The sequence below is a fragment of the Manis javanica genome, chromosome 4, assembly GCF_040802235.1.
Source record: "Manis javanica isolate MJ-LG chromosome 4, MJ_LKY, whole genome shotgun sequence".
Taxonomy (NCBI): domain Eukaryota; kingdom Metazoa; phylum Chordata; class Mammalia; order Pholidota; family Manidae; genus Manis; species Manis javanica.
Genome location: NC_133159.1, coordinates 27,065,658 through 27,078,746, shown reverse-complemented (window position 1 = coordinate 27,078,746; position 13,089 = coordinate 27,065,658). Strand labels below are relative to the sequence as shown.

General features: G+C 53.7%; 1 protein-coding gene across 3 annotated transcripts; it reads right to left on the bottom strand.

Moving 5' to 3' along the window:
• Nucleotides 1-4,342: 4,342 nt before the first annotated feature.
• Nucleotides 4,343-13,065, bottom strand: NCDN (neurochondrin). 3 transcript variants are annotated; one of them, XM_017658411.3, is made up of 7 exons: nucleotides 12,930-13,065; nucleotides 11,601-11,741; nucleotides 9,478-10,446; nucleotides 8,451-8,692; nucleotides 7,655-7,879; nucleotides 7,142-7,284; nucleotides 4,343-5,858 (listed from the first exon to the last, which is right to left on the bottom strand). In XM_017658411.3, the coding sequence occupies exons 2-7, from the start codon at nucleotides 11,721-11,723 to the stop codon at nucleotides 5,422-5,424; spliced, it is 2,139 nt and encodes a 712-aa protein (XP_017513900.1). In that variant the 5' UTR covers nucleotides 11,724-11,741; nucleotides 12,930-13,065; the 3' UTR covers nucleotides 4,343-5,421. The 3 variants fall into 3 exon arrangements, with proteins under 3 accessions (XP_017513900.1, XP_017513899.1, XP_036877217.2); XM_017658410.3 differs by having other exon boundaries at nucleotides 12,593-12,977; XM_037021322.2 differs by lacking the exon at nucleotides 12,930-13,065 and adding an exon at nucleotides 11,879-12,370.
• Nucleotides 13,066-13,089: the final 24 nt, after the last annotated feature.

The window sequence follows — 13,089 nt, the reverse complement described above, 5'->3', positions numbered from 1 at the left end:
TTAACCTGACAATAGTCCTATGAGATAGATGCTCTTATCATCCTCATTCCCAGGCAGGGAAGATAAGGCACAGAGAAGTGAACTGATGTGCCCAAGATTAAGTAGACAGTGAAGTGGCAAAGCTGGTCTTGTCTGCTTCTAACCTCGATCTGTGCTCCGAATTTCTATTCCAAATTGTCCTAGACTTGGGTGCCTAGTCTTGACTCTGATTGACCTGTGATTCTGGGCAAGCCTCCTTTCCTCTCTGACCTCAGTTTCTGCAACTTCAACAAAAAGTAGGGGAGTGCAGAGAGAACTAGATATTTTCTTAGTCCCTTTCTAGTCAAGTAGAAGAAAATGAAGGTACAAGTATTGATCTAGACTAGAGAAGAAAGGAGACAGAGGTAGCACCATTAACCTATGGAACTCACATGGAGACTTGAGGGGGGTATCACAGAAGGCACAGAGCTCAGGTCTGGGTCATCTCAGCCTCAGGGCTCCAGGAGAGGGAGGAGGCTAGAAACAGCCAAGGATACATCAAAAAGAACTTTCTGGAGGCTACAAACACAAGCTAGGGTGGTGGATGAAGCAGAATTGGGTAGATCTGCAGCTGTTGTGCCCAATACAGATCAGAGTTCTGGATATGTTTGTGTGTGCCCCTATATGTGGGTGTGAGTCTGTAGCAAGACCCCTCTTCCCTTGCCCTCACCTTCAGCCATAGGACGTGGGATGTGAGGTTCCGGGACAGGTGTAGTTGTGTCAGTGCATGCTGTGCAGGTTGGTGGACCCTTTTGGGAGAAGTCGAGGAGCAGCGAGCAAGACTGCAGCTGGCTGTGTCCAGCTCTGGGGCTCTCTGCTCCCTCCAGCCGGCTTGGGAAAGCCAGAATGACAGGATGGGCTGCAGTCTTCTTCGATTTTCCTCACCCTACTGCCCTGCAGCTTAAAAAAACCTCCTTCTTGCCCCATTTTCCCCCTTTCTATCCCTGTATCTTTTCTTCTTTCTGTCTTTTCATCCACATCCTTAATGTCAGGTATTCCATCTCAGGTTGAAGCTTCTGCCTTTTCTTCCTATCTACACTCTTCATGAGTGGGTTTATCCCCTCCCAAGACATTAATGACTACCTGGTGCTGTGTCTCTCAGTAGAAATTCAGACCCATAAATGCAATTGCCAGCTGGATATTGTCTCCAGACATCTCGTTGCAGCCATGTGAAACTTCTCAAGTCCCAAACTGAACTAACATCTCTTCCACCCCTACCACCAACCCCAGCCAGCTTCTCCTCTTATGTTCTACAGTTCTGTAAATGGGACCACCATCCTTAAAATTAAAAACAGTGTCATCCCAGACTCAGACCTTTCCCTCACCCTTAGAAGCTAATCCTCATAGTGTTGTCATTTCTAACCTTTAAATATCTCTATGCCTCTGTCAGCACCTTAAGCTACCATACTCTTTCTCATAGACCAGAAGTTCTCAAAGAGTGGTCTCTGTGCCACTATCACCTACAACATCTGCAAACTTGTTAAAAATGCCAGTTTTCAGACTCCACCCCAGACCTACTGAGTCAGTAACTCTGGGTGTGGGGCCCAGCAATCTGTGTTTTAATAAACCTGTATGTATTAAGAAGCACAGTAATATTAAGAACTACTGCTTAAGTATATATAGAGAAGACCAGTAATGATTCTATAGCATCTTACTGTGCTGATGGACAGAGACTGTGGTGGGGTGTGTGTGTGGAACTTGATGGGGGGAGTCTAGTAGCCATAATGTTCAAGTAATGTACATTAATGATATCAAAATAATAAATAAATAAAAATAAAAGAACTACTGCTTAGACCATTGCAACAGCCCTTTAACTGATCTCCTACCTTCCATCTATAGCTTTCTGATCCTATTCCAATTCCATTAAGCAACAAGAGTGGCTGGACTATCTTATCTCCCTACTGAAAACTCTCGGTACTTCCCATGGCCCATCTTAAGGTGAAAAAAGTTTAAGCAGCCTAATCAGTGGTTCAGGCTCTTCACAGCAGCAATGAATTTTCCTTTCTTGCTTCAAGAACTACTTGATGAGAAGATGATGAAATGAAAAACAGAAAATGTGTTCTACACTGCATGGAAGGTGCTCAGTGAATGCTTATTAAATAAATGATGGATGAGCCTGTTGAGGAATCCTTTAGGACCCTGTCGTGTGAACATGTCTCTAGACATATGAGGTATAATCTGAGGAGGTCACCTGATAAATAATTTTGCTTATGGCTCCTGGAAAGAGTAACCTTCTCCATGATCTGCTGCTGGTTTGGAGGCTTCTGAAACTTCAGAGCCTATGGCTGCAGATACTGTTGCCCTTATCTTTCAGGACCAAGGGACTCTTCACTTTCTGAGGCACGGAGGTGGTCATTGCTGGTTGCCCACTTTCTGGGACACATGCATACACATGGAGGCCTCTGAGGTGCATAAGAGTACACATGGAGACGTTCCTCAGCACACGCGACACACACCATGCACAGAGGCACTTATGGGAAACACATACACATAGGAACACAGGACATATATTGACATGTAAGTGCACATGTTCAAATATACATGGACTTCCATTTGGCATACTTGGCATATAGCTTTTCTCCCAGGCTCAAATCTTTCCCTCTCTTTTCAAAAAGTGAGCTTGCACTGGACTTTATGTTAAGGTTATTGTTGACACAGCCACCCTCCTCCCAGCCTTTGACAGCCTCCTTTTGGGGGCCTGCCTGATTGTCCGCAGGGTGTGGGAAATCTGGCACAAGATGCTGAGGTGCCACCTTGTGACTTAGCTTTGCAACTGCAGCTCGGGCAAGATGGTCTTGCCAAGTTAGCCTAGCCCTCTCCCTATTCTGGAGCCCAGAACCCTCTGACCATCCCTCACTTAAGTACAAAACCCAGTCTGCTTTGTGTTATGAGGCTTTCTTCAGGGTTGGCTCCCCCACTGCACAAGGGAGAATACTTTGAGAGCAGGGACCAAGGGTGGATGCAACTTGCTCTGAGACCCTTCTCTTCTCTTTTCGTGTCCTTAGATGATCTCAGTCACTTCCATAACTTTAAGGACACTCTATACTGACAACTCCCAAATTTGTCACTCATCCAGACCTCTCTCTGAGCCCCAGACCACAGAAAGCAGTAAGCAATATGAAACCTTATTTCTTAGCACTGCACATCAGCAGGACTTGTAAGATCTGGTCCACGCCCACCTGTTCAGCCTCATCTTCCACCACCCCTACCTCACATCCTCCACTGTAGCAATCATGAGCCACTTGCAAGTCCCAGGTTCACATGCCTTTATACCTGCTGTTCCTGGGCTTGTCTACCTGGCAAGCCCCTCCCCACCCTCAGGTCTCCAAGCATACTTCCTCTGTTTTCCCAGACTTGGCTGGGCTGAGAGACTCTCATGCTTCATCCATACTATATTCAGGCTCCCATAGAAGCAACCGCCTATACCTCTAGGGGCTGTTGCCTTGTCTATTTCCCTTCTGCTTTTAAGCTCTTTTAAGGTAAGGTCTGTCTTTTTATGTTTGCCCTAGAAAATCCATGCTAAGAAATGACTTCCAGTACATTTGATAAAACAACAAATGTCCCTGTCTCTGCAATAGCCAACCACAGGTGGGGACTTAGGACATGCTCAGTGAATGCTTATAGGCTAGAGGGCCTAGGCTGAGGGGAGTCTGTGGAGTATGGGCTGGAGCTAGTCTGGCTCCAACCTGGCAGCTTTGACTCAGGCCTGGTAAGGTGGTGGGTGATGGGCTCCAGTCTTCTGCCAAAGCTCTCGGCCTTCTTTCTTGGAATAGAACAGAGGTGACCAGCTGGTTGCTTAAAAGCCACAGTTGGCCTGCAAATGTTCTGTTGAGGCAGTAGTGATTTGATTTTTTTTCTAAAAAATGATCAACATTCAAAAACCAGATTTCACATAAAAATTAGGACTTGTAACTTTTCTTCGAAAATTAGAGGATGTGGCAGGGCCACTTGGCAACAACCTGCTGAAATGGAGGGGCGGCAATTTATTTGTATATGAGAGCACCAGAGCCCCCACTGGGCCTGACCACATCTGAATTTGCAACCCTGCTCTAGCAATGAAGGGTGTGGGCTGAGAAGTTGGATGGCCTGTGTGGAGTCTTGACTCTGCACTTATCAGCTGCAATACCTTGAGTAAATCGCTTACCCATGCCTAAGTTTCTTCTGTAAAAATGGCACAGTAATACCTGTTTCATAGGATGCTTGGGCAGACTGTATGAGATTACACCTGTGAAGTGTACTTAGCAGGGCATGTGTTCAGCAAATGGTAGTTTTTGAGCTCCTGGAAACCAGGATAGAAGGTGCAAGAAAGACCACACAAGGGCCATCTTGTCACCAGTGAACATTTATTGAGTGTCCACATGTGCACAGCTTTGAACTTGGTGATCACAGAACATACTGGGGGAGGGGGGAAAGGGAAGCACAGGATCAGATTGGGGGCCCCCTGGGTTCATGAGAAAGGTAGTTTCTGCTAGAGCCGCCAGTCGCGTCTCTCTGCAGAAAGGAATCGTAAGCATGGGTGGGGGTTAAAGCCAGGCACCACAATGGCGATGGGCTGCAATCACTAGGGGAACATGCGGATTCTGGGGAAATGTCCCTCCTTTTCCTGGCTCTAACCAGGCCAGATGGCACCAGGGGTGCAGGGATCAGATGCCGAGGTGTCCAAGAAAGGATATGGATGGACAAAAAATAAATACCCTCCCCTGTTCCCTATTGTCACTCTGCTACAAAACGACACAGAAGCTTTAGAGACCAGGGCCTGAGGACTCCTGGGTCCCCTCAAGGAAGCTCAGGTGGAAGGAGATGTCCCCCCACCCAGGTCTGTCTGCCCCAGGTTTACTTGGAAGGATGGGGCATATCAGATCCTGGGTCACTGAAGTTGATAGGAAGAACTGAGATGTCAACAGCCTGAGCCTGCTCTCTGCTCAAGGGGCCATGGGCAAAAGCCAAATGGCCAATTTAAAGGACGTGGACCTGGGAGGCCAGAGGGGCACCATAGCCAAGGGGAGCCCACACCCTGGCCGGCAGGGCACATGGGCTGAGGCAGCCATTTCCTGCCAGCCCTGTCCCACCCTGGGCCTCCCTCCTGCTGGGGAGCCAGATTAGGACACAATAACACCTAGTACTCCCCCTCCCTGGGGGCTGCTCCAACCTTCCCTGGCCTGGCAGGGACAGCCATGTTGATTTTCAAGCCGACCCCTGTCCCCATGGGACCTGGAAGGCGGGATGCAGTTCCTTACACTTGAGGGGTGGGCACTATGCCCTTGCCCTTGGAAAAGCCAGAAAGCTGGGATGTTGGGGGGAGAGCTTGGGGAAGGGGGGTCCAGTTTGGGGGTTTCAGGGAAGATGCCTCCTCCCTCCTTTCCTCACTGCCCGCCCCTGGATCTGTCCCCAGTGGACACCCCTTCAGGGCTCTGACAGGCACTGCTCCAGGGCGGCCATGCGGTAGTGGCTGGCCGTCTCCTCTCCTGCCTGCAGCCTCATGGCCTCCCGGCACAGCCGGTTGGCCCGTGCCAACTCCACCAGGACACCCTGATAGGCGGCGACCATTTCAGGCTTGACGGAGTTGGGGCTGACGCTGCCTAGCAGCTGAAGCAGCTCCTGCGGCCAGCGGGAACGCAGGGCAGCTGGGGCCAGCCAGGGCAGCAGCGGCACGCAGCCAGTGAAGGCCTGCATGCCCAGGAACCAGAGCTCCTGCAGATCGGCCCAGATGCCCTCATATTCAGGGGATAGGGCCAGCACTGCCTGGTCTGAGCCAGGTGTGGCCCGGGCCACGTGGGACTGTGACAGGAAGAGGATGGCGGCTGCGAAGAAACCTCGGGATGCTGGTGTTCCCTGAAGAGCTGGAAGGGAAGGCGGGAGTGGGGACATGAACCAGATGAGCCAGCTACTTTGCCAAACCCTCACTTTCCTCTCCTGTGTGGACAAACTCGGGGAGCTGAAGCACAGCCTGGAGTCTGTCTATCTGGGCCTAAACCCTACCTCGACTTCACCATGTTACCTTGGGTAATTCACTTTTCTGGTCTCGTTTCTTCACGTATTAAAACGGGGCCAAAATGCTATTCTCAGAACTCTGTTCTGAGAATTAAATGTCATACTTTTGGTGTATACAACCTTGTGGTCAGACCTTCCTGTAGCCAGAGCAGTAAGGGGAATAGCTGGCTCTCCAGCTCAGCAGGCTCAGGAGGCTGAGCCAATGTGATTACTGAGCCAGAAGAGGGCGCCAGAGAGGACGAGGTGAAGGGGACCAGGGCTTTGCCGACCTGCTGTGCAGGGGATCACCTCTTGGCCCTGTCCTTCAGACCCTTTCTGGGAGGCTCTTAGTCTAACTTGGTGGCATTTGTACATGAACAGCACCGGGGCTCTACTCAGGGGCTGTAGTAGGACTGAGGGAGCATGAGGGCCAGAGTGCAGGGAGGGCTCCTAGTTCACTGGGACTGGCTCCCCTTGCCACTGCTGGATACCCTGAGGGATCCCAGCACAGGGAACACCGAGGCAGCTGAGGTACGGGCTCGTTACACCCTGTTCCCAGGCATCTGCTCAGCAACTCCAACCTGACAGATGGGGCGCAGGGAACAGGCGGGGACAGAGGGACCCAAGCAGACTCCCACGGCCAAAGTGGGAGACACAGAGGGCTGGAGGGGATGCCCCTCCCCCTGCACACAGCCAGAGGGTGGCCAGGCTGGGGAGAAGGTATGTGCAGAGGAGCGCTGAGCACTGAAGCCTGTCACAAGGGAGGTGAAGTGCTGAGCAGAGAAAAACCTCAATGGAGAGAAGTCAGGTTTCTGACTCAAGGCCTGGGTGGGGGCGGCTCCACCTTGAAAATACTGGATTCAAATTCCTTGGGTTGCTTGGGATTCCAGGGGCCTATGCTGTGCCTCTGAGCAGGCCTGTACTTACACCCACCAGACCTTGCCTTAAAAGTCTTCAGAAGGAAGAGAGTGTTATCATTTTGGGAAGAAGGGTAGGGTGCAGTGGGGGTTGGAGATATACTTCAGAGACTTCCTCTTGGCTGGAAAATTCTGTAAAACCATTTTCTGAAAATGGTGACTACGTCTAGAATACAGCAGGTGCACCACCCAGGTTCCCTGCCCCTTTCCGTTAGGGCTGCGTCCCTGGGGCTTACCTGGAGAGGTGCTGAGGAGCCGGGCCATGAGGAGGCCCAGTGTGGCCACATTGGCAGCCAGGAGCAGCCTCCCATGCTGCTGTACTAGGGCGGGCAGCGATGTCATCAGGGTGTTCATAAGAGATGTGAAGCAGGCATCTCGCCTGGGGAGAAAGGGAAGAAAAGATGGGGTGGTAGGGTTACATGAGCTAGATCAAGCCCTGGGTGAACTAGGGATCCTGGGCTCCCAGCTCCACCAGGCTAGGGCTTGGCAAGAAATTAAGCAGCAGGGCGAAGAGTTAACTTTGGGTCTCATTCATGGCATATGGAGAGCAGAGACTGGGTTATGGCTGGAGCAGGCAGACATTCCCTGGGTTCCAAATCTTTGTGTGGGGTGGCTCTGTCTGTTCTGGGACCCTTTCATTCAAACACAAAGAGGAACCCATGGGCACAGGAAGCAAAGCAGGAGACTGGGATCTGAGGCAAGTGTGAGCAGCCCCCCCTTGCTTTCTCCGACCTCCTCCCAGGCCTCACTTGATCAGCCCCGGTGCGGTGACCACAAGGTTGAGGAAGATGTGGCAGCAGGTCTGCAGGCCGATCTCCACGCTGTCAGGCAGCACTGAGGTGTCATGGCCAGGGGATGTGAGTTCCCACTGCTGAAGGAAATACTTGCATAGAAGTGAGGGGGCTCCCTCCTTGATCAGGATCTCCCGGGGTCCATCTTCGACCGTCAGGTGGCACCAGCCGGGCAGAAGGAGCCTGGAAGTGTGAAAAGGACAGATATGTAAGGGGTGGAGAGAGATGAAGGCACAAAGCTTCCCTTTTTAGGGGCACCCCATCTAAGAGAAATAGAAGTAGGGGAGAACACATCCCTCATAGGTACCATAGAAAAAGCACCACCTTTGGAGTTGCACAGGCCTAGGCTCAAACTTGGGTTCCGCCACACAGTGTGAGTGAGGGCAAGTTATTTTAACCTCCTTGAGTCTTAGTTTCCTCATCCTGAAGACACAGATGAGACTTATGTCAGAGATCTGCTTGCAGTGCAAATGAGATCATTCTGGTAAAGGGCATGGCAAAATGGCATGTAGTAGATGCTCATAAGCCTGAGTTCTCTCTTCACAGAGAAATCTGCGGTTGGCAAGGGAGACTTAACAGCAGAGGAGTCCTGTGGGAATAAGCCCCCCAGAACAAACAGAAACAATCCTAAAGGAAATCTCATGCCCCACTCAGGAAGCCCAGCACAGCCCAGTTTGCGGGGAGGGGAGGAGTCCCTGTTACGCTTTTTTTTTTAAGAACAGTCTGACTGGACAGACTTTAGCTATCAACTCACCGGAGAGCATCCCCTGGCCAGGTGGGCCCCGGGGTAGTGGGGGAGATGGCCAGGGTGGCCACCTGCTGGGAGAGGTCATTGGCCTCCTCGGCCTCCTCGTAGAGGGCCTTGGCATAGCGGACGAGGAAGGGCAGCAGCTGGCAGACTTCCTTGCGCAGGGATGAGGTCTCCTCAGCCAGCCAGGCGCCCAAGATCCGCACAGAAGCAAACACAAAGGGCTCCTTCTGCTTCTCTGGCCCTACCTGTTGCCATAAAACCCCCTTGAGATGGAGCAGGACCACAGACCCTCCCCTGCCTGTACAGCATGCTAGCCAGCCTAGGAATGACACGACTAGAAGGGAACTCTGGCCCATGAGCCTTTCAAAGGCAGGCCCTCTGTACCCAGCACCTAGCACAGGGTAGGGACACATCCAACAGGGGCCCTGGCATGGAGCAGGCCCTCGGGGCAAGTCTGCTGAGCAAACTGGACTTCAGAAGACATATGCCCCCACACTTGCTGGGACTCAACTTGCATCTCCCTGGCCCCCAACTTTCAAGTATCTCAAGGCTAGACAGAAACCCACAAGTCCAAAGCTAAGTAGACACTCCCTCCACAGCAGCCTGGACCTGGGTGGAGTTAGCTGAACCTCTACAGAGGCCAGGAACCAGGCAGTCCTGCTCCTTTTCCTCGCAACATTACAAGCTTTTGTGTGTATGTGTGTAAAACAATGCCATAGACCAAGTAGAACAGACTGCTTCGATTTGTGTGTGTGTGTGTACTGGGGGGAGGGTTGTGAGTGGGAGGTTACTGTGTTGTGTGCGTGCGTGTGTGTACTGTGATGTGCGTGCACATATGGTGTGTGGTATGGTGCTGGTGTGGCAGCTCAGGGAAGGAAGGAGAGGGAAGCTGGGCCACACACTACTCCCTGGAGTGCACAGATCAGCGCTCAGCGTGCATTTTAATTGTCTCCATGTTACACTGGGGTGCAGGAGTTTCACTTCCCCCTTTCCCTTGCCTTCTGGGTACCCCCCCACCAGGCTCCCTCACCTGCTGCAGGTAGTAGATGACAGCCCCGATGGCCTCCTTCATGATGCTCACGAGCTGCACCTTCTGTGGCTCCTTTAGCAGTGACTGCTCACAGCGGGTGCATTCCTGGATCCCCAACTCCATGAGGGCATAGCAGGCAGTCACCACATCTTCTTTTACCTCTGTGCCTGTCTCCTCAAGAGCCAGCCGTACCTCCACGCACGCCAGATTCACCAGCAGGGCCAGGAACTTGCTCCCGGAGCTGCCCGCCGGGATCCAGTCGGAGCCACAGGCGTGCGCCAGACGGGCAGCCAGCTTCAGTGCTGGGTTGCGCTGCCAGGAGCTCAGCTTGCTGCCCAAGATGCGTGCCAACCCGGCCTGAAGATCTCGGAGGCATTCAGAGGGCACAGTTGTCGGGGGCAGAAAGAGGGGCAGAAGCTGGCAGAGCTCGAACTTGCTGGCATCCTCGGCTTTCTGGAAATCTTCGCTGAGGCCCCGCAACACGGCCAGCAGGTCAGGCTCTGCCTCCTTCCAGCACTGTGTCTCAGCAGCAGCCAGTAGCCCCACCAGGAGTGCCAGGGCCTGGTCAAAGCCATAGCCGTGCCCAAGATATGCCTGACACAGGGCAGACACAGTACCACCAGCAATGAGGTGGCGGGGCCCACGGGGTGTGCCTGCCACAGCCGTCAGGCACTGGTAGGTGTCATCAATCATGGAACGGCGGGCAGCATCGTCAGGGTCCCCCCGGGCTGTGAGGAAGGTGCTAAGAATGGGAATCTTGTTCAGGACCTGGGGGTGGGCGGCCAGTTCAGGATCACTGCAGAAGCAGGCTAGCAGGGCCACACCCAGGGCCCGAAGAACATGGTCGGGGCATCCGTCTGGTGCCTCCTTGGTGGTCAGGAGACGATTGGGGAAGGTGAAGCCTACGGCATCGAAGATCCGCCGCCGAGTTTTGGCATCAATGTCACCTGCTTTGACTGCCTTGGTCACCTAAGTGGGGGGTGGGGGGTAGGTGCTATCAGCAGGACGAAAGGAAGAGGTGCTGAAGACTGTCCCCTGCACCCCAGGCAATGACCATTAGCAGGATTAGGTTACATAACAGGATTCCCTCTAGGGTTAGGAAGCCTCCCAGAAGTCATTCATCTAGTTCCTTCTCCCCAGAGACAGAGAGGTGTGATCCCTGGGATCCCTCATCTGTGATTATCTCCATGGCAGGGAGGTCCAGTCTTCCTCACCTACTCATTCTGCTGTTTCATCACCTGGGCAGTCAGGAAGTTCTCCCTCTTGTCTAATCTAGATGCCCACAACCTGAGGCAAAAGGGGCTTAGAGCTCAATGCTTAAAATCCTCCAAGGATTTAGGGTCCCTCCCCAATGGCTCCCTCCAGAGAAGTCTCTGATCCATTCCCGCCACCTTCTCAGGGGAAATGGCTCCCGTGTCTCGCCTCTCTGCTGTCAAAACATTTCCCCTTACATTTCCCCTAAACACCTCCTCTTCTGCAGTGTGAGCCCTTGACTCCAGAGCCTTCTCCCTGTTGCCATGGCAAACAAGCAGCGGCTGTACTCCCTCCTCTCTTCACCCCCCCACACCTACCCCCCTTCCCAGCACTGCAGCTCCTGCTCTGCTGTCCCCAGCTTAGGTTCCTCTGACAGGGCTAAGCCCTGCAGCAGGTCCCCACCCACCCTCAACCTCCCTATAACCATCCCAGCCATCCTCTGGGACCCCTTCCCAATCACTTCCAGTCCTGCCACTCTCTCCACCCCCAGAACAATCATTCCCAGCCCTCAATACTCTGCACTAGTTACTACCTGCTGCTGTTATCCTATGAGTCAGCTCCCATCTGCTCTGGGACGCCCCAGAGAGCAGACCCAGGCAGCCTCCTCCAAGGCTCCTAGAGCCACAAGCCTGCACCCTCATTATCCTCTTTGCTCCATACTCAGAGGAGCAAAGAAGGGTCCAAAGGTAGGCATCGTGGGCCTTCTGTGGAGCCTGCAGGGTTGCTAGCAGCACCTATACATCCCCAGAGACTTGCTGACCCCATTCCTGGGGGGCCCAACCACTTGGCTCTTTCACTTGCTGACCCCATTCCTAGGGGGCCCAACCACCCAGCTCTTCCCACCTCCCGATTTTCAGTCAGTTCCTTACTAGCAGCAGGGCTGCAAACTGCTCGCTGTCATTCTTGGCCTCACGGAGGGCTCCCAGGTAGCGCTCCAGGGTGGGGTTCCGGCCCTCTGCCTGGTTCAGAGCTGGCTCGCAATCCGAGGCCATGATGCCCGCCTTGCCCAACTGTGAACACAAGAGGGACTGAGCATCCCTCTGCAGAGGAAGGGTGGGGGCTGGGTGGGAATGGAGGATGGAGGGAGGGAGGGATTAGTACAGAGAGGGAGGGGAGGATCAGGAGGGATGGGCTCCTCAGGACTGACCTTTCTTGGCAGAGCCCCCTGAAGGGTCTGAACTCTCAAATCCTTAGGGATGAAGAAGGGACCCTGGTCCAAGGTCACCTCCAGAAAGTGGGAAAGAGGGACCATGCATCCTGCTACTCAGCTGGACATCTCTCCCCACCAACCTCCTGGTGGGGCAACGGGGTTGACCCCAATGCTCAGCTGCCCCCTGGCACTAGAGACATGGTTTTATCTCTCTTCACCAGGCAAACAAGGAGGGAGCACTGAGGACATACAGGGAGGAATGGAGACATACATGGGTCAAGTTCGATTATCCGGACTCAGGCTGACATAAAGGAAAAGGGCATCCTAGGTTTCCTTTCTCCTCCCTTCCTCTGAAGAGGCAGAAGACAAGCTTCAGCAGAAGTGAGGCTGCAGGGCGCTGATCAGAGTAGGCTTGGAGGCCCCTCTGGGGACCCCACCCCTCCAGTCAGGGCTCTGAGTCGCCCCCACAGGCTACTTTCCTCCTCTCCCTTCCCTCCCTCGGGCAGAAGCTGCAGCGGCATTAACCCATCACACTCCCTCTCCTCGCCCTTCCCGCCTGCTACAGCCTGCACACGCCCGCAGGGGCTGGAGAAGCAAGAAGGGGTCCCGAGTAGCACCCAGGACAACGGAGAATCCAAAAGCCGGATAATCGAAGTGGGGCTGCTGAGATGGGGAGATGAGAAGGGGAGGAGGGTTCCTGGCGGTCACCACCTGTCCCGCCGCAGCCAGGTCACAACACGACATTGATGAAGTCACGACAGGGCGGCGATGAGATCACACTTCACGATGGGGCGGTGATGTCACGGAGAGATCACGGCAAAATCACGACATGGGATAGCCCCGAACGATGAAGGGGCAAAAATTTTTTTAAAAAGCTATATATTGAAAGGGCTGTGACAAAATGGAGTCTCGACAGGGCACGACGATGTCGCGATATGGCGCGATGGAATCGCGATAGGGTCCCCGGGGTGTGTCGGCATCGATCAGCGCCAGCTCGGAGAGGCCCCGGCTGGGATGTATGGGAGGGCCTGAAGGGGGCTGAGCTCACCAGGCTGCGGCCCCGAGCGGCGAAGTCTTCTCCCACCGCGATGCTCCGGGAGCCTGGGGCCGCTGCTCACGCAGCGTTGCCCACTCGGGCTCCTAGCGGCTGCAGCTCCACCCCCACCCCCGCAGCGCTCGCGGCCAATCCGCGGCGGGTTCACTCCAGG